Source organism: Herpailurus yagouaroundi, unplaced genomic scaffold (genome assembly GCF_014898765.1).
Source record: "Herpailurus yagouaroundi ecotype Mexico unplaced genomic scaffold, PumYag 569, whole genome shotgun sequence".
Classification (NCBI taxonomy): domain Eukaryota; kingdom Metazoa; phylum Chordata; class Mammalia; order Carnivora; family Felidae; genus Herpailurus; species Herpailurus yagouaroundi.
Window position 1 is genome coordinate 1,455,407 of NW_024412786.1, and position 22,947 is coordinate 1,478,353.

Consider the following 22,947-nt stretch of genomic DNA (forward strand, 5'->3'; position numbering starts at 1 on the left):
GGGCCCCTTCATCAGGGGATTGGAACTGATAACAATATAGTAACTGCCATTTATTGAGTGCCAGGCACTGGACTTCCTTTGCACCATTGCCTTAAACTTCACAACCTCTATAGAGGGGACATTCTTATTACCCCATTTTACAGACGAAGAACTTGAGAGTCAGAAAGTTTCAGTCACTGCTCCTAAGCCTCACACAATGGGGTAGTCAGAACTGGAACCTTGGTGAGGGGGACAATAAAGCTCAGGGTGGCAAATTACTGTCCCATACTGTTTTCCAATAAGGTGGCACCTGGGGCTGGTGTCTGAAGGCCACTCCCCGCAGCATGCCCCCCCCCCCCCCAATCACATGCCTGCCCATACATTTCCTCTGCTCCAGGGCAGACCCAGCAGTCCGGAGATGACTGATCTCTCTTTTCTCTTCTCCCAGAAATGTCTTCCTCAGAGTCATCGCTCAATATCTTGAAGCACACACCCCATCGAGCCTACTGGGTGGAGCAGCAGAACAGGGTTAGCAGCACCCAGGGAGATGAGGGGTTTTAGTGGAGTGGGGGATGGGCGAGTGGGGGTGGCAGAGGTGAAGGGGTGAGGGTGTTTTGTAGGGTGGCGGGGCAGGCACGTTAGTTGGGGGTCTTGGGGCTAGAGGGAGCAAGCAGGTTGGGCACTTCAGCTCTGGGCAGGGCCGGGGTCCCTTGGACATCTGAACCTCTTGCTGCCTCTCCAGCTGCCACTGCCTCTGATGGAACTCATGGAGAATGAAGCTCTGGAAATCCTCACCAAAGCCCTCCGGAGTAAGCCCCTCCCTCAGACCCCACAAGAGACCCTGGGGGATTTTGCAGGGCTCAGGCTTCTGGGAGTGGGAGTTCAGGATGTGTCTACCCTGTCAGATTCCCTTACCACCCACCGATGTTCCAGGAGCCCCACCATAAGTAAAAAGTCGGGGGACTGGCCACAGGGACACCCAGTGGGGAGAGCATGAGGCCTGGGCTCCCGCCTCGGGGCAGCTCCTTTTTAGCTGATGTGGCTTTTCTAAAGCTGTTTCCATCCCCCTGCCGAATGGGGATGACAATCTTTGTGGGGTCTTGGCCCCCTCCCTTGGTGCTGTGAGGAACCTCTGAACAATGGATTCCTTGCGTGAAAGTTCCCTTGTTTGCCCTGCTTACGAAATAACGGAGGGGTTGCTGGCTAATCACTTAGAGTGGGTGGCCCAGCAGGGGTTCACAAAGCTGCAGGCTACCACTGTCCTAGTTCAGGCCTGCAACATCGCTAACCTTGCCCTCATCCACCCTCCACCTCAACACTCTGATCCTCCTCCACACCCGCCATCTGTTTGGAGTGCAGGTGTATGGCTTGACCTTTTGAAAGAAAACCGTCAGGGCCCAGCACCTTGGAGATTCAAAGTTTCCCAGATTAACACACACCCGAGCGCCAAGCGCTCCTGCCACCCCAAATCACCCGCGGTTGCTCAATTCTCACATGCGGCACGCACTGCTGGGGAGGCCATGCCCCCTGCTCCCTGCCCTAAGCGGAGCTCTGCCCTCCAGGCTACCGGTCAGCCATAGGCCGGGACCACTTCCTGACCAAGCAGCTGCAGCGATCTATCGAAGGGCTCAAGAGGCGCCGGAGCAAGAGGCTGAACCTCTTGGCGTACTGAGACCACCGCCTCGGGCTCGAGGGACAGCCGGACTCCAGCCCCGGGCCCTTGTCCTGTCCCCAGACCCAAACCTGACCCCGTCCACGTGGAATTTGAGTCCTAGAGAAATAAAAGACTCTTGTGCACAATCGGTGAGTCAGTGCGTGGCTGCCCGCGTGAGGCGGACGCACGTGGCCCCGCCTTTCCCCGTGACCTTCACTCGGTCACCGCAGTGACCTTGAGCGTTCTTCTGTCCAGGCCCTATTGGCTCCGCCTTCCCGGGACTTGAAATCCAGGAGTTCTTGCATGTTTTATGTCTGCTTCTCCCACCCCGGGTCCAGCGGCTTTGTGGGGATATTGGATCTGCGGTCCAAGTGCCCCGAAGGAGTAATCTTGGGGGAAGGGGGAGAAGGGAGAGGGGCAGCGCCTCTCTAGTATGGGCACGCTAGGCTCCGCCCTTCATGCATATGCAGTTACACTAACCTCTCTGTTCCTCCCGCCTCATTTACATATGTAAGTCTCCCTGCCCCGCAACTGCGGCCCCTGAGCCGCCTCGCCCACTCATCTCGCGCACAGCGCGCTCCGCCTCCTTCGTTACGTAAGAGCGCTCACGGTTCCAACCCCCTCGCCGAGTCTCCTCTGGCCCCTCCCCCTTGGCGGCCGCCTCCCCGAGTGCGCCAATCTGGCTCGGCGGCGGTGGGCGGGACCTTCATGAAGGCCCGCCCTCTGGCTTCGCCGGCTCCGCCTCGACCGGTCCGGGCACGCAGGCGCTGCCTGCCCCACTTGTCTGATTAGCATAGGGCGCCGAGCCCCGCCCCCTGCTTTGCATGCGCACGGCCGGCCCCACCCCCGCTGTCAGCTGGAGGAAGCAGAGTAGGAAGCGGCCGCGATGTCCTTTTGTGTCCTACAAGCCGCCGGCGGCGCCGCCGAGTGAGGGGACGCGGCGCGGCGGGGCGGTGCGGCCCGAGGAGGCGGCGGAGGAGGGGCCGTTCGCGGCCCCAGGCTCACCCCGGCGCTCCGGGCCGCTCGGCCCCCATGCCTGCCCGCCCGCCCTGCCGGAGCCCCAGGTCCGGGGGCGGAGGGGAGCGCCGCTGGGGGGGTGGACGGGCGGGGCGCGGGGGCCATGTGCGAGCGCGGTTGGGAGGCGGGCGGGGGGGCGGGCTCCGGGCGGGTCCGGCTCCAGGACCAGCCCGGGTCACGGTTGGGACCGGGTCGAGAGCCAGACGGGGTTAGGGTCTGGGCGGGATCCGGCGTTCAGGTCTTAGTGCGTCGGCCCGGGACAGGGGCCGGTTCTGGCTCGGGCTGCAGGTCCTGGCCAGGGTCAGGCTTGGGCCTCGGGTCCAGTCCCAGGGCAGGGTTCAATCCGGCACCTGGAGCAAGTCGAAGTCCCAGGGGCGGGCCGGGGTGGAAGATAGGGAGGGTTCCCTGTTGGAGAAGGGGCTTTGAAGACCACGTGGGGGCGCTCAAAGGGGCCTTGGGCCACCCTCCTCTCTGGGTCAAAGGTCATCGCACCGGCGGGGGAGAACTTCCTCCTCCTTGGCGCTCCCCATTTACTTCCTGATAACCTGATAGAGGTCCCCCGCGGGCGGAGGGGGAGGGGAGGCGAAGCAACTTTAGGCAACTTCCCGTAGGTGTGCGCAGGTTGGGGGGGGGCGGGGCGCCCCAGAGGTGGAGGATTCTGCGGCAGCGGGAATGGAAGAGTGAATGTGCTTCCCGGGGGTTGGGGGTGGGGTGGGGTGTAAGGGGGTGGAGCCGCGTCCGCCGGTGGGCATGGGATTGGCATGCTTGGGCAGGAGGGGCGGTGTGTCAGGTGTGGAAAGGCTCTGAGTGTGTTCCCACAAGTCTATGCCAGTGTGTGTCAGTGTGGGGGGCATGGTGAGTGGGAGTGAGTTTGTGTGTGGGGGGTGATTGTGAGCCTTGAGTGTGACTTTGTTTATGGGGTGTGAACTTGGGGAGGAGTGTGCGAAGATTAATGGGAGCACGAGTGAGAGGTGGGGTTTGGGGAAGGCCATGGTGAGGCATGGGAAGTGCCCCGCAGAGAGTGAGCATGTGTGAGCATGTGAAGACACCTAGAACCCAGGTGAGTGGGAGTGTGTGAACCCACACTTGTGAGCACATCAACTGCCCTTGTGTGCCTGGTTTGCGCTTCTGAATGGAGGACACCCAGGTGAGGGGGAGATCATCGAGGTCCCCAACATCTGGTGAAAATTGAGAGGTACCTTGCTACTGGCTGGGGATTCCAGAAGGGGTTGAAGATTGCCTGGGGACTAAGATTAACCCGCTTCCGGGCTCTGAGTGGGAGTAAGGAGTTTCCAGGCCTCCTCCGGGATCCCAAGTGGGAGACCTTGCCATCAGTTACAGGCCCTGGAGGCTTTGGAGACTCTGTTCCCATAGCAACAGCTGGGGGGGGGGGGCGTCTTCTTGGGCAGCCCTTCCTTGGACTCTGCCCCCCTTCCCTCCCCCTCAGTGAGTCTGGAAGCCTGGCTCTAGGCCTGGGGTTGGGCAACCCGGGTGGCACGGTGTCTCCATCCCCCATCCCAGTGTCTCCCTGTGACCTGACAGGTCTCTCCCTGCAGGTGACCAGCGCCATGTCCAGCCAGGTGGTGGGCATTGAGCCTCTCTACATCAAGGCAGAGCCAGCCAGCCCCGACAGCCCAAAGGGTTCCTCGGAGACCGAAACTGAGCCCCCAGTGGCCCTGGCCCCTGGCCCAGCTCCCACCCGCTGCCTCCCAGGCCACAAGGAAGAGGAGGATGGGGAGGGGGCTGGGCCTGGCGAGCAGGGTGGTGGGAAGCTGGTGCTCAGCTCCCTGCCCAAACGCCTCTGCCTGGTCTGTGGGGATGTGGCCTCCGGCTACCACTATGGCGTGGCGTCCTGTGAGGCCTGCAAAGCCTTCTTCAAGAGGACCATCCAGGGTGAGCCCCCACCATACTCCTATGCCCTTTGCCCTCTGGGCCTAGCGTCCCCCAACGGGTGGCAGTAGGCCCCCAGACAGCTGCGGTACAACTTGGGGTTCCCGGGTTCCTCCTACCTCCTGGGAATGCCATTTTGCTAAAAAGTGAAAGCCACCAGGATGCGTTGATGGATGGGAGGTGGAACGTGAGAGAGGCCTCGGGAAGCCTTCTAGGTTTCTGGGTACTGTAGGCCTAGCACCTTCCACAGTGGCTCTGAAGAATTTGAGGCAGACTCTCTGCCCGCTCCAAAATGTTGTTCTAGCTTCTGGCAGCTGCTCACCTCTCAGCAGCATAGAACATTCCCCTTTGGTGGATTTCCCCAAAGCAGCAGCAGCAGCAGCAGCAGCACAAGGCAGGTCTTTATGGGTAACTGAGAGCGGCTACGTCATACTTCGGCACCTAACTTTAAAAAGACTTTTTAGGTAAAACAGGCCTGCTGCCAGTATTTGCTGAATTCTTCTCACTCAGGGAAAACCTAGCAAAACATGAGTGAGCATGACGGAGACATAATAAGCATTACTTGAGATGTGCTTGTTACTTCTATTTTTATGGAAATCACTGGTTACTTCAGGGCTTAGATAACGTGTACTTTTGGGGAGCATTTCTTGAGGGCTTACCGTAAGCCAGGCACTGTGCCCTCTATGCGTCTGATCTGTTACTCCCCCGGCAACCCATAAGGTGCCAGCACTGAGACCGTGGCGGAGGCCCAGGAAGCTTTTTAAAACCTTGTTCGAGTCCCACAGGTAGAAAATGGCAGAACCGGGATTTGAACTTGGGCCGATTTGGGTCCGCCGCTGACTGCTGCCTCTGCTTATGACTTATAACTGAACTTCGGACCGGTGGCTCCCAGTGGGTTGTGACGTTCCAGTGGGTTTTGATCTGGCCAAGACCCACTGCTCTAAAAACCACTTGTGCTCTCTTCTGGTTCTGAAGGTCAGTGAACTAACAGGTTCTACCCACCCTGGAACCTTTCACTCTCTGTTGACTCAGTTGACAAATCTTTACTGAGCATTAGCCGTAAATAGCAAGTTTTTTGGTTTTTTTTTTTTTTTATTCTTAATGTTTTTATGTTTGGAAGACAGAGAGAGCGTGCGCGTGAGGTGGGGAGGGGCAGAGAGGGAGGGAGACACAGAATCCGAAGCAGGCTCCGTGCTCTCAGCTGTCAGCACAGAGCCCAACGCGGGGCTCGAACTCACGGACCTGAGCCGAAGTCAGATGCTTGACTGACTGAGCTACCCAGGCGCCCCAATGGCAATCACTTGTTGAGCATTTGGGCGCTGTGAACCATGCTGCCTGTGTTACCCCGATATTCCCTTGAGTTCTCACCGGCCATCTTTGTAGAAAGTCCTGTTTTTTTGTTTTTTTTTTTTTTCAACGTTTATTTATTTTTGGGACAGGGAGAGACAGAGCATGAATGGGGGAGGGGCAGAGAGAGAGGGAGACACAGAATCGGAAACAGGCTCCAGGCTCTGAGCCATCAGCCCACAGCCCGACGCGGGGCTCGAACTCACGGACCGCGAGATCGTGACCTGGCTGAAGTCGGACGCTTAACCGACTGCGCCACCCAGGCGCCCCGAAAGTCCTGTTTTTATCCCAGTTTTATCGCTGGGAAAACTGAGGGGTTGAGGGCTTAGGTACGGGACTTGCCCAAGGTCACACGGTCGCTAAGTGATAGTGTCAGGATGGGCCTCCAGAGCCCTTGTTCCTCACAGACCTGCGCTTGGCTGTCCCGGCCACTGTTTCAGGCGTGGGGACCTAGCTGGGACGGTGGCAGAACCGCTCCTGTCCTGAAGCCACTTACATTCTAGCAGAGGGGAGCGAGAAAATGGTGAGCTGCACAGAAGTGTCGTAGTACAGCCATTGCACGTGCAGGAGGGGGACGAGCAGGATGTGTGCCAAGGAACCTGGCCGGGCCGGGGGCTCTCCTGGAGGTCTTCCCTGAGGAGGTGTCTTGAGCTGTGCACGCAGGCCTGGATCTGGGGCATAGGAGAAGGCACACCGTGGGAGGGAATGAGCGGGCCAAGGGCGCGTTGGCTGGCTGCGTCACTCAGGCCTCGTGGTAGCCCTGTGGGGCCGGGAGGGCCACCACACGTTCATTCAGCCAGTCGTTAGGACCTGCACTACAGCCAGGCCCTGTTCTCGCGCTCGGCGATCTTGGCCCTCATGAAGCAGACGCCGAAGCGGGAAGACAGATGATGAAGATGCGTACGTGCGTAGCTGGTGTGGAGAGCTGCTGAGAAGCCGTCAGGCAGAGACAAGCAGCCGAAGGGCACCTGACACTCTCACAGCAAGGGAGGGTGTGGGGGGCTGTAGGCCTCATGGGCCTTGCTCAGGCTTTAACCCGGAAGGGAAATCATTGGAGGGTTTTGAGCAAGGTTGGGGCGGGATCTGACTTGAGTTTAAGGGGTTGCCTCTGGCACCCGTGTCCACACTCGCTGAAGGAGAAAAGGACAGAGGAGGCGACCAGCACGAGGTGCGGTGAGGTGATGGTAAACTGGGGTCGAGGATAAGAAGCGGGTTCCCCGGGCAGAATGGGTCAGCGTCTGGACCTACGAGGAGGTCAAGCTGGCCCCGGCCTTGTTGACCGGTTCGGTTTGGGTGTGAGAGGAGACGTTCTTCTGGATTTCTGCCCGAGGATCCTGGACAGATGGAGCTGTGGGTGTTGGGACTGGTGGGTCCGGGGCTCCTTTTAGGACAGGTTAAGTTTGCAACGCCTTCTAGACGTACAAGATGTCGAGGAGGCAGTAGAATAGAAGTCTAGCGTTCACGCGGGTCTGGAGATAGAAATTTGAAGGCCCACGACTGGTGAGCTCACTATGGGATCTGAGTCAGGGGGGACAGGGTCCAAGGGCAGCTCTGGGGTTCTCCAACGGAAGAGAAACCAGGAATGTGGCGTTCTAAATTTTTTTTTTTTACGTTTATTTATTTTCGAGAGAGCACAAGTGGGGAGGGGCAGAGAGAGAAGGAGACAGAATCCAAAGCAGGCTCCAGGCCCTGAGCTGTCAGCACAGAGCCCCGACGCGGGGCTCGAACTCACAAACCGTGAGATCATGACCTGAGCCGAAGTTGGACTCTCAACCGACTGAGCCACCCAGGCGCCCCAGGAATGTGGCGTGCTAGAGGCAAAAGACAAAAAGCGTTCGTGTTTGTAGGAGCAGGACACGATCCGCAGCATTAGATGCTCCTCTAGGCCGAGTAAGATGAGAGCAGCTGAGGGCAGGAAGGCCCAGAGATGCAGCTTCACAAGAAGCTCGGGGTGGAGATCAGCCTCCTGGCTCCCCCGGTCCCAGGCTTCCCTTGCCCAGGGAAGGGGCCCGGGGCGGGGGGGCCGTTCCCCTCACTGCCCCGCTCCCGGCACCCCTGCTCTCTCTAGACCTGCGCTTGCCCGGGGCAGGGGAGAGTCGGGGCTCTCCTGTCTTCTGGGCCCCGGGAGGCCGCCACTGGAGCACTGCCTCTTTCTGGCAGGGAGCATCGAGTACAGCTGTCCGGCCTCCAACGAGTGCGAGATCACCAAGCGGAGACGCAAGGCTTGCCAGGCCTGTCGCTTCACCAAGTGCCTGCGGGTGGGCATGCTCAAGGAGGGTGAGCGCTGGGCAGGGGCCCGGGTGCCTGGGGCTGGGGTGGGCAAGGCCTGGGAAGTTCTGGTGGACTCAACTGGGCAGGGGGGCTCTGTAGAGCAAGTACCCCCCCCCCAGTCCCGTGGACACAGCGCTGTCCTGCAATTCAAGGAGTGCGTCTGGACCGTGTGCGGGGAGGGCGGCAGAAATACAAGCGGCGGCCAGAGGTGGACCCACTGCCCTTCCCGGGCTCCTTCCCTGCGGGACCCCTGGCGGGAGCTGGAGGCCCTCGGAAAACCGGTGAGAGCTGGAGGTCCTTGGAGCTCTAGGGTTGGGGTGGGGCCAGGACACGAGAGGCCCGTTAGGTGTCAGTCCCCCCAGAGCAGTAGTTATCTTGGGCACCAGGACCCCAATTTTCCCTTCGTCTGTTCCCATTTCCCTGAAGACGTGTGTTTGAAAATACCTTTTTCTCACCAGTCCCTGAGTCGCACGGCTGGGCACAGGGACAGGTTTTTCTCCCACTCCGAACTTGGCTGTGGACTTGGCTTTCCCCTGGGAAGTAGTGAGAGCCCTTCCTGGAGACAGGTGTCCCAAGAGTGGCTGGCCAGCGGCTCCTCAGAAGGCCATCGGGGGAGGAATTCTGGGAAGATGCTGGGCCCCGAAGGGGCCTGCAAGGTGATGCATTCGAGTGCCTCTTCCAACTGTCACTGCAGCCCCAGTAAATGCACTGGTGTCCCATCTGCTGGTGGTTGAGCCTGAGAAGCTGTATGCCATGCCTGACCCAGCGGGCCCTGACGGACACCTCCCGGCCGTGGCTACCCTCTGTGACCTCTTTGACCGAGAGATCGTGGTCACCATCAGCTGGGCCAAGAGCATCCCAGGTAAAGGGGCCAGGTGATGTGGGGCTTCCCTGCGTAGGCCAGGCCACGCCTGGCTCTGATGAACTTGCTCAGCCAGGTCTGCTTCCCACCACCCTCCAGGCTTCTCGTCACTGTCCCTGTCTGACCAGATGTCAGTGCTGCAGAGCGTATGGATGGAGGTCTTGGTGTTGGGCGTGGCCCAGCGCTCGCTGCCACTGCAGGATGAGCTGGCCTTCGCCGAGGACCTGGTCCTGGATGAAGAGGGAGCGCGAGCAGCGGGCTTGGGGGAACTAGGGGCTGCCCTGCTGCAGCTGGTGAGGCGACTACAGGCCCTGAGGCTGGAGCGTGAGGAGTATGTCCTGCTGAAAGCCCTGGCCCTTGCCAATTCAGGTGAGTGCGGGGTAGGCAGGGACAGGTGTCTCCCTAAGGCCTTCCAGCTTGCAGCTCTGATGGTGGCCCGGTCTCATCTTGCCGACCAGGAAAATTGGGGCTTAGGGGAGAAGGGTGATTTGTTCAAAGTCACGAAGAAGGCGAGGGCAGGCCCAGGAACCGCACGTAGGGTTTTGAGCTCTAGTGTCATCCTCACACGGAAAGGTGAACGATTTAGTGGAGGGGAAGGCGGGGAGAACAAGAGGTGGCCATAGTTGGGGCGGGGGGGGGGGGGGAAGCGTGGGCCCTGGCTCATGGGCAGGGGCAGGGAGTTGGTGCCCCAGCCAGCCACTCGAACCTGTGCCTGGCTTCTCAGACCCCATCCAACGGTGCCCAAGCAGGTGTTGGCTGTGCCCTTTCTGGAGCTGGCCCACGTCAGCCTCGTTCTCCTCTCTCCTTGCAGACTCTGTGCACATCGAGGATGCCGAGGCCGTGGAGCAGCTGCGAGAAGCTCTACACGAGGCCCTGCTGGAGTACGAAGCAGGCCGGGCGGGCCCCGGAGGGGGTGCCGAGCGGCGGCGGGCAGGCAGGCTGCTGCTCACATTACCACTCCTTCGCCAGACAGCGGGCAAAGTGCTGGCCCATTTCTATGGGGTGAAGCTGGAGGGCAAGGTGCCCATGCACAAGCTCTTCTTGGAGATGCTCGAGGCCATGATGGACTGAGGCAAGGGGTGGGCATGGGTGGGGGTGCTGGCAGGACCCGCCCAGTATGGGGTCAGCCCCAAGGGGGCAGAGCTGGGGTCTGGGCAGAGCCACAGCCTGCTGGCAGGGCCAGGGCAATACCATCAGCCCCTGGGAGCAGGCCCTACGCCCTCCCCTCCCCCCTCCCAGGGGGTCTTAGAAGCTGGGAACGTGTGTGTCCAGGCTCTGGGCACAGTGCTGTCCCTTGCAAGCCATAACGTGCCCCCAGAGTGTTAAGGGGGCCTTGCGGAAGCCATAGGGGGCTGCAGGGGACGTATGTGGGGGGGAGCAGAAGCCTGATCTCAGGGAGGGAAGGGAGTGGAGGCCACAGTCTCCCAGTGGGTGATGCTTTTGCTGCTGCTTAATCCAACCCTCTCTCCAGAGCAGAGGGGTTTTTGGAGAGCAAAGGCCCCTGCCCCCTTCGCTCCTCTCCTCATCATTTGCATTGGGCATTACTGCCCCCCCTTGAAGCAATAACTCCAAGCAGGCTCCAGCCCCTGGACCCCTGGGGTGGCCAGGGTCCCCCCCCCCCCCATCAGCTCCCACCCAGCCTCCTCAGGGGGTAGGGGGAGCACTGCCTCTATGCCCTGCAGAGCAATAACACTATATTTATTTTTGGGTTTGGCCAGGGAGGTGCAGGGACATAGGGCAAGCCAGGGCCCAGAGCCCTTGGCTGTACAGAGACTCTATTTTAATGTATATTTGCTGCAAAGAGAAACCGCTTTTGGTTTTGAACCTTTAATGAGAAAAAAAAAATATATCGAGCTCAAGAACGCTGTTTTGCGTATCACTGGCTCAAGGGTTGGGGATACACATGACCTTGAACACAGTTACAGAATGAAAAACTAGCAACTCGCACGATTAAGTCTCAGTTTCCTCATCGCTCAGCAGCATGTTGGGGATCCCACGACTGATGGGAAACAGACGTCCAGACTCTGGGCACTGCAGGGTGCCCTCCAACACATCCACCTGCGGGAAAGCGGGACACAGAGCTGAGCACTTGAAGCATCGGCCTGATTGGCCGGGGAAACGGGCGATGGGCAGGTTCTCACCTCCAGCAGCACGTGGTGCATCTTCCTCAGAAACTTCTCGTCATGCTCATACCCTTCAATCGGCTCTTTGGGTACCTCGACCAGGTGCAACTGTGGGCAAAGGCCTAAATCACCTCTGGGCATGCCGACCCTTGCCAGGCTACCTGGCCTGCGGTGAGACCGACCCCGTCCACCCCCCCCCCCCCCACTCAGAGCGAGCACGGGCGTGGGGAAGGGTCCTCACGGTATCCGCCGCCTCCAGAAGCGCCGCCCACTCCACCTTGGGTATCATACGCGCCACGAAGTCGGGGTTGAACTCCACGGGGTTGATGCGGACCTCGGTGGCCTGCGGGGCGGAGAGGTTTTGTGAGGCAGGGGCCGGATCCTGGTCCCCCAGGACACGGGCGCGAGACTGCCCCCGGCCGATACCTGGAGGCGCAGAGGGAAGCCACGGGGCCCCACCCCCCGCACATGCGAGCTCAGCAGGTTGTGGGTGAGCAGCTTCATGTCGCCAAAACGGAATCTCCCCAGGCCGGAACCGGAAAAAGCTAGAAACTCCGTGGCATCACTTCCGGGGCCGCTCCAGTCTCTGTCCTATTGGACGGCTTGGAGGAGCGGAAGTGACGGAACGACGGAGCTTCTCGTGCTAGCCGGAGAGGTATTTGAAAAAGCTTGGTCAAATCACGCGCTGCTACCGGAAGCGTCTCGGCAGGTGATGGCTACGGCGCAGGCCCAGTGGTTTCCATTCGCTACAAATCATGCATAGTGTAAATCACATGTAAAGCCGCCGCAATGCAGGGGTCTTCGTTGAATGCAAAATAAGCCATGTTTTTCTCCCACGCGGGCGCCTGACACCATCGTCTCCCGCCCCTCAATTCCGGTTAAGGAAAAGAAACACTGCAAGAATCCGTAAACGAGGCACATCAAAACAGCGACACCCCCACCCTTGTATGCAAATAAGTTGCGCGGCCGCCGGAAACTCCGCCCCTTGGCTGCTGCCCCCGTGGTCCAGCCCCAAATGTGAATAAACCGAGCGTAGCGACCCGGGAGCACCGCCCCTGCACGGGCCCCTACGCCTGCGCGGTGGAGGAGGCTCGCCGGGGGCGGGCGAAGCCGAGGCTCCGCCTTTCGCGGGGTCCCGCGGGGGCGCTTAGCGCCAGGCCCCGCCTCCTGCCGAGGCTCGGGCCTGGGGGCGGAGCGATTGTGGCCTCTGGTATGGGCATGCAGTTGGCTGGGCTGCGTCTTCTAGGTGGCAGGGCGGGCTCAGCTCTCGTCCGGGCGACTGCCATCGGGTCGGCTGCATCGGCGGCGGCGAGAGCAGGAGGGTATCGGCGACGAGGAGGGGAGTGGACGCTCGGAGGGGCCTGCGGTTTCAGAAGCGCCGCCCCAGCTATGGCCCCAATCAAGGTGACCGCTGGCCGGGCTCTGCCTGACCTCCCCTCCCGCCCGTCTTCCCAGTGTTCTCCGTCCCGGTGATCGGGAGGAGAATCACTCTCTTTCCTGCCCTCCGGACCGCTGCCCGCCGCGCTGGACTCTTCCGTAGTTCTCCCTCATCCCCTCACCGAGACCCCGTGCATGCCCCATATCCACCCGTCCCCCTTTCACTTCCACCCTGCGACACCCTGTGACGGGTCTCCACCATTTTCAGGCGATTGAATACCATGGCCTCCTGCGCCTTCTGGAACCATCTCCTTTGTCCAGGGCCCCCTTTCAACCCCCATACATGTCCCTCCCTCCCCCCCCCCCCCATCCCCGTATCCTCTTGTACGTTTTTGTTCTATTGCAGGGCATCGTTCTTCACCCATCGTTTGAAACAAGTGTTTTTTGTGAAAGCCAATACTGTGCCTCCCCCCATTCCACTTCTCCCGTGGCTAATTCCCACTCTTCTCCGAGTCTTTCACCCCTCATCTGGAACCATCCCCTGCTCCTTGCAACCACCCCCTCCTTCCCCTTCCACACTCTTCTGAGACCTCCTCCTCCTCCTGCTTACTCTTCCTCCCAATTCCTGACACACCCTTCTTTTGCTTGCCTCCTCTGGCTCCACGAAGCCCTCACACACTCCCAGGTAGACCGATCCATCCCTTTTGAGAGATTCCTTTTTAAAAAACGTTCATTTATTTGTTTTTGAGAAAGAGAGAGTGGGGGAGAGACAGAGAGACAGAGAGAGAGAGAGAGAGAGAGAGAGAGAGAGAGAGAGCGAGCGAATCCCTAAGCAGGCTGCACGCTTTTAGCACGGTGCCCGAATCGGGGCTCAAACTCACAAACCGTGAGATCGTGACCTGAGCAGAAATCATCAGTCCCACGCTTAACCCACTGAGCCACTCAGGTGCCCGGAAAGATTCCTTTTATTGTATACTTCCCTCCCAACCCCGTCTCCTCCCCTCCCCTCCCCCCCCCCTACAGGCAACTTTCTCACCTTCCTTTGCCCTCTGTTTTCTCTTCCTGGGGGCTGGATGCTCAGACCTGGCCGGGGTCCTCTCCCTCCCTGTTGCCACGGTCTCCTCCTCACCCCCAAATGGAGCCCTTGCCCTTCCTCCCCTGCCCATTTATCCCACTTCATTATGGTCAGAAAAGTGGGTTGTTTACTCAATCCCTTGCAACACCCAGAGAGGCCTTCTCTCCCTTTTTCTGTTGTCACCAACAGGCTGGTAAAAGGAATAGGGCCACCTTGAAACCTGGGAGTAACTGGCAGGTGGGGGTGGGGAGGGGAGGGTCACAGGGAGGGACCTCTGGAAGCTTGGACAGGTTGGGACATTCCAACTCTATCAACTCCGCTCCACCAGGAGCAATTGCCAGGTCTGGTTTCTCGCCCTACCCTTGGCCTCCCTTATCCACCCCCTCATTTCCCTCCTCATCTAGTCAATCTCCCCTGGTAACTTACCAGGTAACCAGCTAACTCCTTACTAAATCCTTCCCTCTAGGTAGGAGAGGCCATCCCTTCGGTGGAGGTTTTCGAAGGGGAACCTGGGAACAAGGTGAACCTGGCAGAGCTGTTCAAGGGCAAGAAGGGAGTGCTGTTTGGAGTCCCTGGGGCCTTTACCCCTGGCTGTTCCAAGGTGAGACCTGCCTTCTGGGACTCCGCAGTTGGAGTCTTGTGCCCACGTCTGTGTTGTTCGTCCGTGTTGTTCGTAGGTCTTCCGCGTAGTCCTAGGGCAGTTTGCCACAAGAGTATGCAGGTGAGGGGCCCCTGGGTGGCTCAGCCGGTTAAGCGTCCGACTTGGGCTCAGGTCATGATCTCGCAGTTTGTGAGTTCAAGCCCCGCGTCAGGCTCTGTGCTGACAGCTTGCTCCGAGCGTGGAGCCTGCTTCAGATTCTGTCTCCCTTTCTCTCTGCCCCTCTCCCATTCTCTCTCTCTCTCTCTCTCTCTCAAAAATAAATATTAAAATTTTTTTTTAAAAAAAAGTATGCAGGTGATGTGATGGTTAAGAAGGACACCAGAGCCTTCAGAAAATCTGGGGAGGCTGGGAAACAGTAATGGTGCCAGGAATGTAGGAGAAAAGGGTTTTGTAATCAAACCCAACATCTCTTATTGATTTTGCCGGCGAGGGGCTCTACGGAAGACACTTGGGACTGGGGTAAATAAACTATAGTCCTGTCCACGGGAAGTTCGTGGTGACCACAGAACGCTTAAGTTTGGATCCGAGCTTCCTTGTGGCCAAGGCAAGAAGGAAGTGTGGCTTACATGCTTCTCATTGTTGGATCAAAGGTGTCAGAGAGAGAAGTGAGGGTGGCCTGGAGATCAAGGGGAGGTTGAGGAGCCGAGGCAAGTATCCCTGGGCTGACCCTTCGGTTCCCCCTCCTAGACCCACCTACCAGGGTTTGTGGAGCAGGCTGAGGCTCTGAAGGCCAAAGGGGTCCAGGTGATAGCCTGTCTGAGCGTTAATGATGTCTTTGTCACCGCAGAGTGGGGACGAGCTCACAACTCTGGAGGCAAGGTGAGGTGTGGGTGCTGGGGGGGCGGGGGGGGCGGGTCACGGGCCAGGTATGGGATTTTTCTTTTGACCTTTACTTCCTCCTTAGGTTAGGCTCTTGGCTGACCCCACAGGGGCCTTTGGGAAGGTGAGTGTACCCCTGCAACCCCCACCCTAGAGGGTGATCCCTCTGCCAGGCTTTGGATACAGGAACTTGGAGGCTAATATGGGGAGCCGCTGGGTGTGTGGGGGGTGGGGTGGGGGTGCTTGCTCTGTTCTGGAAGTTTCTAGGTCTTGTCTCTGCCTTCCCTTTTAGGAGACAGGTTTGTTACTAGATGATTCACTGGTGTCTCTCTTTGGAAACCGACGGCTCAAGAGGTAAAAGTGGGAGGGTCCCCCTGTGGGGTTCCCCTGCCGCTCCTCCAGTCTCCATTCCCAGCCTCCAGGCCCAGGCCGCTGCAGTTGGCCCGGTCTCTCCTTCTGGCAGGTTCTCCATGGTGGTAGAGGATGGCGTAGTGGAGTCCTTGAATGTGGAGCCGGATGGTACAGGCCTCACCTGCAGCCTGGCCTCCAACATCATCTCGCAGCTCTGAGACCCTGGGCCCAGACATACTCTTTCTCCCCTTTCCAGCCTCACCTGTGCAGCCCAGGACAGAGGGCTCCAGTCCAAACCCAAGAGGGGCCAGTTCCCTGATGGGAACTTGGACCAAAGCTCTGCAATAAACATTTCTCGTTCACCTTTACTCCTTGGTTGTGTATTGCTGGTTGGTGAGGGCCAGGCCTGACCACAGTCACGGCTGTGAGACTGTGGGCAGGGGCTGAAGGGGTGCTAATGGGGGACCCTGATGGAATTGAGGAGACAGTCGGGGAGAGCCTTTGAGTGAAGTGTTAGGAAGCAGAGAAAGGGCCAGTGGTCTGAAACACAAGGGAAAGAACAGTCAGTGCAGAGAGAGTATATCTGGAAGCGGTCTAGGCGGACAGAGCTTGGCTCGCAGCCATGGTTTGATCTCTGGGTGTTGGCTGATCTCACTTAAAATGTTTATCTATTTACTTTTGAGAGAGGAGAGAGAGACAGAATCCGAAGCAGGCTCCAGGCTCCAGGCTCCAGGCTCCGAGCTGTCAGCACAGAGCCCAACGCGGGGCTCGAACGCACAAACCGCGAGATCGCAACCTGAGCCAAGTCGGGCGCCTAACCGACTGAGCCGCCCAGGCGACCCTTGGCTGATCTCATTCAGACCCTAAACCTTAAGGTGGGAGCTTTGGCTCGAGGCACCCACACCACCTGGGCCAAGCTTTAGCCCCACCGTTGTCGTAGATTCTGTCGAACCCCTCCCAGGAGCACCCTCAGCCCAAAAGGGCTCTTGGCGCCTTGAGACCACCTGACGGGTACAAAGGGCACCGTCTCTGGGGGCAGTACCCAGAAAGGAAGGGTGGGTGCCACCCTTCCTGAGAGGCTGGGGAGAAGGTCAGGGAGGGGGAGGAGGGTACGACCTGGAGGCAGTGGCTTCGAGGCCTTCTGGCAGAGGGAAGGAACAGTGTGGCCACAGGTATGGACAGCAGAACAGCCCAGCCACCAGCAGCGCAGAGAGCAGCGCAGCGACACGGGGGCAGGGAGGGCAGGGGAACCTTCTAGACCTTGGGCAGTAGGCTGCTTAACCTTTCACCCTGTGGCCACCTCAGGCCAGTGAAGGATTTCTGTGCGGCAGCGACAGGTGAGTGTCGTACCTGGGCTCCCACGCGGGAAAGGGGTGAGGCAGAGCCGGATTGGGGGCAGGGCGAGGCGGCGAGTGGTAGGTAACACAGGGAAGGATGCCGATGTCGGATGATGGCGGCAGGGAGGTGGGGGCTGGGACGTGGAAACCTGTTGGACGATGGGAGGGAGGTCTGAGGGGGCCGGGGAGTAGAGGTGGTGTTGTGTGAAGGGGGCACTCAGCAGGGGGACCACCTCCCTACCAGAGATGGCCCACCCACTGACCTTTGTCCCTTCAAATCCCACAACTTGCCGCCCCCTGGGGGTCGCGGGCTGGGGCAGGGCAAGGGGCCTCCCTCCCTCCAGTTTCCCTCATAATCTCCCTCTACCAAGCTCCCGCTCACAGCCCTGTCCTCGATGACACGACAGCAGAAAGGGCCTTGCTTGTCTGGACACCGTCTCCCTGAGTCTTTTCGTTCTACAAGTGAGAGTTTCCCCCAGGGTCACCTGTGTGCACCCCAGTGAGTGGTCTCGAGCCTCCTGAGAGCCGCAGGTGGAGACAGCACCCAAGTCAGCGGCTGGGCTCTCGGAGCCTCTTGCAAATGGCTGGCCAACGGCTCCCCCACGGGCTGCGGACCCTATTTCTCTTCCCTGCAGCCCCTCGCCATCAGGGCAAGCTGAGTCTCTGTCGCTACCCCTCGGTGGCCTCTGAGGGGGCTTCCAGGGCCTTGGTGGCCCCTTCGGTCCGCAGGGATGAGAGTCAGGTGTGAGCGGAGGTGGCCATACATCTCAGCTTGCTCGGGTGCCTGGTGTCCTGGGAGAGGCCCTGGATACCGGAGGGCCTGAGATTAACGACCACATTGTAAGAGAATCTGGTAGAGAGCCCCATCTCCAGGGCAGACCGACTGTGTTTCAGGCCTGTGGACAAGGGCAGGGCAGGCCAGGGAAGCCCGGGGCTGGACCTGGCAGGCCAGTGGGCATGAGCTGCCTGGGCTGTTGGTGGCCATAGGGCCCGTGTTAAAACAAACCCTGAGACACTCGCCCAGCACATCTCCGGATAAAGCTCACCCACCTGTCCTGACCTGCCCAAGGGCACAGCAACTCCGACCTGGAAGGCCAAGGGTTTTGCTCGAGTTCTTTTTTTTTATTTTTAATGATTATTTATTTATTTGGGGGCAGAGGGGCAGAGAGAGAGGGAGGGAGAGAATCCTAAGCAGGCTCCATGTGGTCAGTGCAGAGCCCAACGTGGGGCTCGATCCCACAAACCATGAGATCACGGCCTGAGCCAAACTGACTGAGCCACCCAGGCAGCCCCAGGAGTTCCTCTGATGAGCTGCTGAGAGCTGTGCCCTTTTCCTTAGAAAATGCATGTTTATGGGGCGCCTGGGTGGCTCAGTCGGCTGAGCGTCCGACTTCGGCTCAGGTCATGATCTCGTGGTCTGTGAGTTCGAGCCCCGCGTCGGGCTCTGTGCTGACGGCTCAGAGCCTGGAGCCTGTTTCAGATTCTGTGTCTCCCTCTCTCTGACCCTCCCCCGTTCATGCTCTGTCTCTCTCTGTCTCAAAGATAAATAAACGTTAAAAAAAAAAAATTTAAAAAAATAAAAAAAATAAAATGCGTGTTTGCACATGTGTGTGCACATATGGACATCTGCATGTTTTTTTAAGGGTTTTGAGGACGTCCCCTGAAGTCCTTCCAGAAATTTCAGGTGAGCCCCCACCTCCACCTGAGAGGCATTATACAGAGTGGGGTCAGACCTCCTCAGGCAGGCTATTTAGTTTCCCTGACCCCACTTCCCTTATCTTTAAAGTAGGACTAATCATAGGGATGCCTGGGGGGGCTCAGTCAATTAAGTGTCTGACTTCAGCTCGGGTCATGATCTCGTGGTCCATAGGTTCGAGCCCCAGCTCAGAGCCTGGAGCCTGCTAAGGATTCTGGGTCTCCCTCTCTCTCTCTGCCCCTCCCCCACTCACATACTGTCTCTCTCTCTCTCTCTCTCTCTCAGAAATAAATAAACCTCAAAAAAAAAAAAAAAGTAGGAATAATCCAACCCACCTCATAGAGTTGTTGTGGGGAACAGATGAGAGTTACGTAAAGCACTGGGCACAGTGCCTGGCATGCAGTCAGAACCCAAAACATGGTTAAAAGAGAAAAAGAACACAAAAAGAATTCTTTCTCTCCACCATGCAAGCCTGCATGTGGGTAGAGAAAGGGCTGGGAGTTAGGAGAGAGGTCAAACCTCAGTCCTGTCATTTGTGATTCCCGTGACTATGCCTCTCCGGGCCTCAGTTTTCTCATCAGTATAATGGGCTAGTGACTCTCTTATCCATATTATGTAGGTCCTCGGGATTCTCCATACATTGTCTGACGCCTGAAGCCTCACAGGTTAAGGAGGTAAGGGGTTGGGAAAGCATTCCCAGCGGTTGTCTCGACCAGGCCCTAGAGTCAGGCGTGAGCTTCTGAGAGAAAGAGAGGGTTGGAGGGGTGCGGCATTCCTGGCCCAGACCAGGTTTGGGCTGTAGTTAGGCAGGTACCATGATCGGGAGGGTATTGACCCCAAGGGGGAACCCACCTTACTGGTCATGGTTGAGTTTTGGCCACATGGATGTTGAGACAGTAGAGACAGAAAAGTGTGTGTGTGTGTGTGTGTGTGTGTGTGTGTGTGTGTGTTTATACAGCTGCAAACGTTTGGATAACATCTGCGTGAATGCACAGGTTTTTGGTGCTAATCAACATGCATATCAATCTGCCATCTTTGAAAACATTTTTTTAAACATTTATTTATTTTTGAGAGACAGACAGAGACAGAGCATGATCAGGGGAGGGGCAGAGAGAGGGAGACACAACCCGAAGCAGGCTCCAGGCTCTGAGTTGTCAGCGTAGAGCCTGATGTGGGGCTCCAACTCATAGACCAAGAGATCATCATCTGACCTGAAATCAAGAGTTTGGGACGCTTAACTGACCGAGCCACCCAGCGCCCCGTAAAACCCACTCTTTAAAAGGGCACAGTTGGGGCACCTGGGTGGCTCAGTCAGTTAAGCATCCGACTTCGGCTCAGGTCATGATCTCACAGTCTGTGAGTTTGAGCCCCGCATCAGGCTCTGTGCTGACAGCTCAGAGCCTGGAGCCTGCTTCGGATTCTGTGTCTCCCTCTCACTCTGACCCTCCCCGATTCATGCTCTGTCTCTCTCTGTCTCAAAAATAAATAAACGTTAAAAAAAAACTTAAAAAAAAAAAATAAAAGGGCACAGTTGAGGGGCGCCTGGGTGGCTCAGTCAGTTAAGCGGCCGACTTCCGCTCAGGTCATGATCTTGCGGTCCGTGAGTTCGAGCCCTGCATCGGGCTCTGTGCTGATTGAGCCTGGAGCCTGTTTCGGGTTCTGTGTCTCCCTCTCTCTGACCCTCCCCTGTTCATGCTCTGTCTCTCCCTGTCTCAAAAATAAATAAAACGTAAAAAAAAAATTTTAAAGGGCACAGTTGAGTGGTTGGTTAGTCTATTGACCAAGTCATATAACCATCACCACCACATCTTGAATCTCGGTGGCTTCTGAGTGATGCCCGTGTGCACACCCTTATTTGGTTATGACAGGCACGTTCGGCCTTCTGGAGGTGCTGCTCGCCCCCACGTGGCCCTACGGTCACATCGGGTGTCTTGCTTGACCCCCCCCCCCCCGGCCGAAGGTCATCTCGGGGCCACGTGCTGTGCTGGGCTCCAGGGACAGGGCGCCGAGGGTTCTGGGCACGGGCCCTGCCGGCACCACGTCGAGGCGGGACTCCAGACACTGAGCTCCTGTCCTAATGGAGCTGGCCCTGCCACCACAGCTCCGTGCTTGCCTCGATGCGTTTGGGGTATGACAGAAGGACTCTGCCCACTGGCCCGCCCCGCCACGGGGTAAGGGAGGGGAAAACGGCTTCTGTCTGTGGGTAAAAGATGGATAGACAACGCGAACAGAGGCAGGAAGGGTCTTCTAGGTGGCGGGAACAGCCTCGTTAAAGCCCAAAGGTGCAGGAGAGGAACGAGGTCTGGGCTGAGCGGACCAGGTGAGGGCAGGGATGGGGTTTCATCCAGAGGCCGCAGCTTAGCTGCCTTTCCTCGGTGGACACGGGGGTGTCTCCGGTGTTTGGCGAGGGGAGGCTTCCGGCACTTTCTATTTTCATTTCTTCTTGGGCTCCTTCCTCGGGGAGCGTTCCCAAATGCTAGAGTGTTGGGTGCAAGGGCTCTGGAAACTCTGAGGCCGTTTTGACAGCCATCAGTGACGTGGGCTTCTCTGCTCACCGTGTGCCAACCCGAGCTTTACCTTCTGGGTTTATTTTTGCCAGCTTGATAGATAGCTCATGGTCTCTTGGAGCTGCCTTTATTTTTTTTTATTTTTTTAAAAAATTTTTTAACGTTTATTTATTTTTGAGACAGAGAGAGACAGAGCATGAACGGGGGAGGGGCAGAGAGAGAGGGAGACACAGAAGCGGAAGCAGGGCTCCAGGCTCCGAGCCATCAGCCCAGAGCCCGACTCGGGGCTTGAACTCACGGACCGTGAGATCATGACCTGAGCCGAAGTCGGACACGTAACCGACCGAGCCACCCAGGCGCCCCTTGGAGCTGCCTTTAATGTGCGCGTCTTTAATTACGAGTGAGGCTGGCACCCGTGGGGCTTGGTGCTGCTCCCCCTGTGCCTGCTAACTGGGTGCCGGCCTCCCGCCTTGCTCCCCCAGCATCCCCAAGGCAGTGGGGGAGCAAGGGGAGGGGGATGCAGCTTTTGGAGTCCTCCAAGAAATGCTGGCTTTACCCTTAACTGTGCTGGCTCCCACCCCCTCGCGCTGAGCCTCACTTTCCTGATCTCTGAAATAGGAATTCGTTTGTTCAGAAGCATTAATGCGGCCGCCTTCTGCAGCTTGGCTCCTCCTCTTCCTGGCTGTGTGACCTTAGGCAAGCGACTTAACCTCTCTGTGTGTCAGTTTCTTCCTCACAAAAGGGGGGTGATGATAATAGCCCCGGTATTTTACACACCTAGGGAGGAGGGGACTGAGCGGTGAGTCCACGTGAAGGACAGAGCACGGGGGAAGTGGTCGGTGCCCGTCGGGGCGCTCACGCGGGCACTGTGCACAGAGAGGATGTAGAGTGAGATAGGCTATTAGGGAAAAGGACCGGGGGCTTTAGAAAAGGAAAATCTCTTCCGAGAAACAGGCCATCAAAGCAAGACCAGCAGGGTGAGAAGGAGCCAGACAGGGGGAGAGGGAGGGAGGGTGTGTGTGTGTGTGTTGGGGGGGGGGGGTTCGGGTTGGAGAAACAGCACATTCGAAAGTGTCCAGGCTGGGAGGCCGAGGAAGCGGAGAGGGGCCTGCGCCAGAGGAGGTGGGGAGAAGCAAGGGATCAGGCTGTGGACAGCTGGGGCCACTCAGCAGGGCCTCGGAGGTCCTGGTGAGAGGGTGGAACTTGATGCACGGCACAGGGAGAAGCCATGGGAGGGTTTTAAGCAGGAAAAGGTCATGAGCCAGTAGTTCCAAGAGACTCCTTGGGCGCTGGGTGGAGACGGGCTGGAGGAGGACTGGAGCTCGCGTCTGCCTGGGTAAGAGTCTCAGGATGAGGCCGGGTGAGTGCCGCGGGGGCCCCCCCCCCCCCCCCCCCCCGACCCCCAGGAGTGTGGAGGCACCCTGGGGAGAGCAAGGCAAGTGTCAGGTGGTGGCGGCTGGACTGTAGCATGCTCTCTTTGGCTGCTGGGGCCCAGGTCCTGCAGGTGGCTCCCCGAGTCCCCAGGGACCTGGCCCCGCACTTGGGTGCATGGCCCTGGGTCCCGCCCTCCCTGGCTCTGGCTTCCCGCTGCCTCCTCGCTCCTTGGCGGCTGGTTCCGGGCCCGCTCCGCTGGGCATTTCTGCAATTGCCCAACTCTGGCTCAGCTACTTCCACCCCCAAGTGGCAGAGAGGAAAACCATCCCTTCTTAGAGGCTTGGGGGAGGGGGAAGGAGTCCCTCAGACCCAACACCAGAGGGCCAGGTGCCCAGAAGGCCCTGGAGGCTGTGTTTTCTCTTTAATACTTGAGCCCTGAATCTTCTGCTGAGGGAACTGGGCTCCTGGAGGGCCTCGGAGGCACCAGGTGGGGCTCTGGGCCTGCTGCAGGCAGGGAGCAAAAGCGGCTCTCTGACTCAGCCCTGGTGGGTCCCAGGCTCCGGCTGGACCTGGCCACCACTTGCCTGGCCTCCCTGGACTCTGCTTC

General features: G+C 58.6%; 4 protein-coding genes across 7 annotated transcripts in view; 3 read left to right on the forward strand and 1 right to left on the reverse strand.

The window, feature by feature from the left end:
- Positions 1–1,779, forward strand: part of CATSPERZ (catsper channel auxiliary subunit zeta) — a 3,113-nt gene extending 1,334 nt beyond the window's left edge. Inside the window, exons 3-5 of the mRNA XM_040466141.1 lie at positions 428–507; positions 722–788; positions 1,542–1,779. Of these exons, the coding sequence (XP_040322075.1) occupies positions 428–507; positions 722–788; positions 1,542–1,651 (257 nt within the window). The 3' untranslated portion in view covers positions 1,652–1,779. The remainder of the gene's footprint in view (positions 1–427; positions 508–721; positions 789–1,541) is intronic.
- LOC121023911 (steroid hormone receptor ERR1) overlaps positions 1–10,883 on the forward strand; it is an 18,716-nt gene extending 7,833 nt beyond the window's left edge. Inside the window, exons 1-7 of one of the 4 annotated variants that reach the window (XM_040466140.1) lie at positions 1,679–1,782; positions 4,207–4,543; positions 8,048–8,164; positions 8,311–8,439; positions 8,853–9,020; positions 9,120–9,389; positions 9,832–10,883. In XM_040466140.1, the coding sequence (XP_040322074.1) occupies positions 4,219–4,543; positions 8,048–8,164; positions 8,311–8,439; positions 8,853–9,020; positions 9,120–9,389; positions 9,832–10,091 (1,269 nt within the window). In that variant the 5' untranslated portion in view covers positions 1,679–1,782; positions 4,207–4,218 and the 3' untranslated portion in view covers positions 10,092–10,883. The other 3 variants (XM_040466136.1, XM_040466138.1, XM_040466139.1) reach the window with 3 other exon arrangements.
- Positions 10,830–12,040, reverse strand: TRMT112 (tRNA methyltransferase activator subunit 11-2). The gene is made up of 4 exons (XM_040466143.1): positions 11,570–12,040; positions 11,385–11,486; positions 11,162–11,251; positions 10,830–11,078 (listed from the first exon to the last, which is right to left on the reverse strand). Exons 1-4 carry the CDS (start codon positions 11,645–11,647, stop codon positions 10,971–10,973), a joined length of 378 nt encoding a protein of 125 aa, XP_040322077.1. The 5' UTR covers positions 11,648–12,040; the 3' UTR covers positions 10,830–10,970.
- Positions 12,041–12,100: 60 nt separating this feature from the next.
- PRDX5 (peroxiredoxin 5) lies at positions 12,101–15,794 on the forward strand. Its single transcript, XM_040466144.1, has 6 exons — positions 12,101–12,547; positions 14,062–14,196; positions 14,944–15,075; positions 15,161–15,199; positions 15,368–15,429; positions 15,539–15,794. The coding sequence occupies exons 1-6, from the start codon at positions 12,356–12,358 to the stop codon at positions 15,642–15,644; spliced, it is 666 nt and encodes a 221-aa protein (XP_040322078.1). The 5' UTR covers positions 12,101–12,355; the 3' UTR covers positions 15,645–15,794.
- Positions 15,795–22,947: the final 7,153 nt, after the last annotated feature.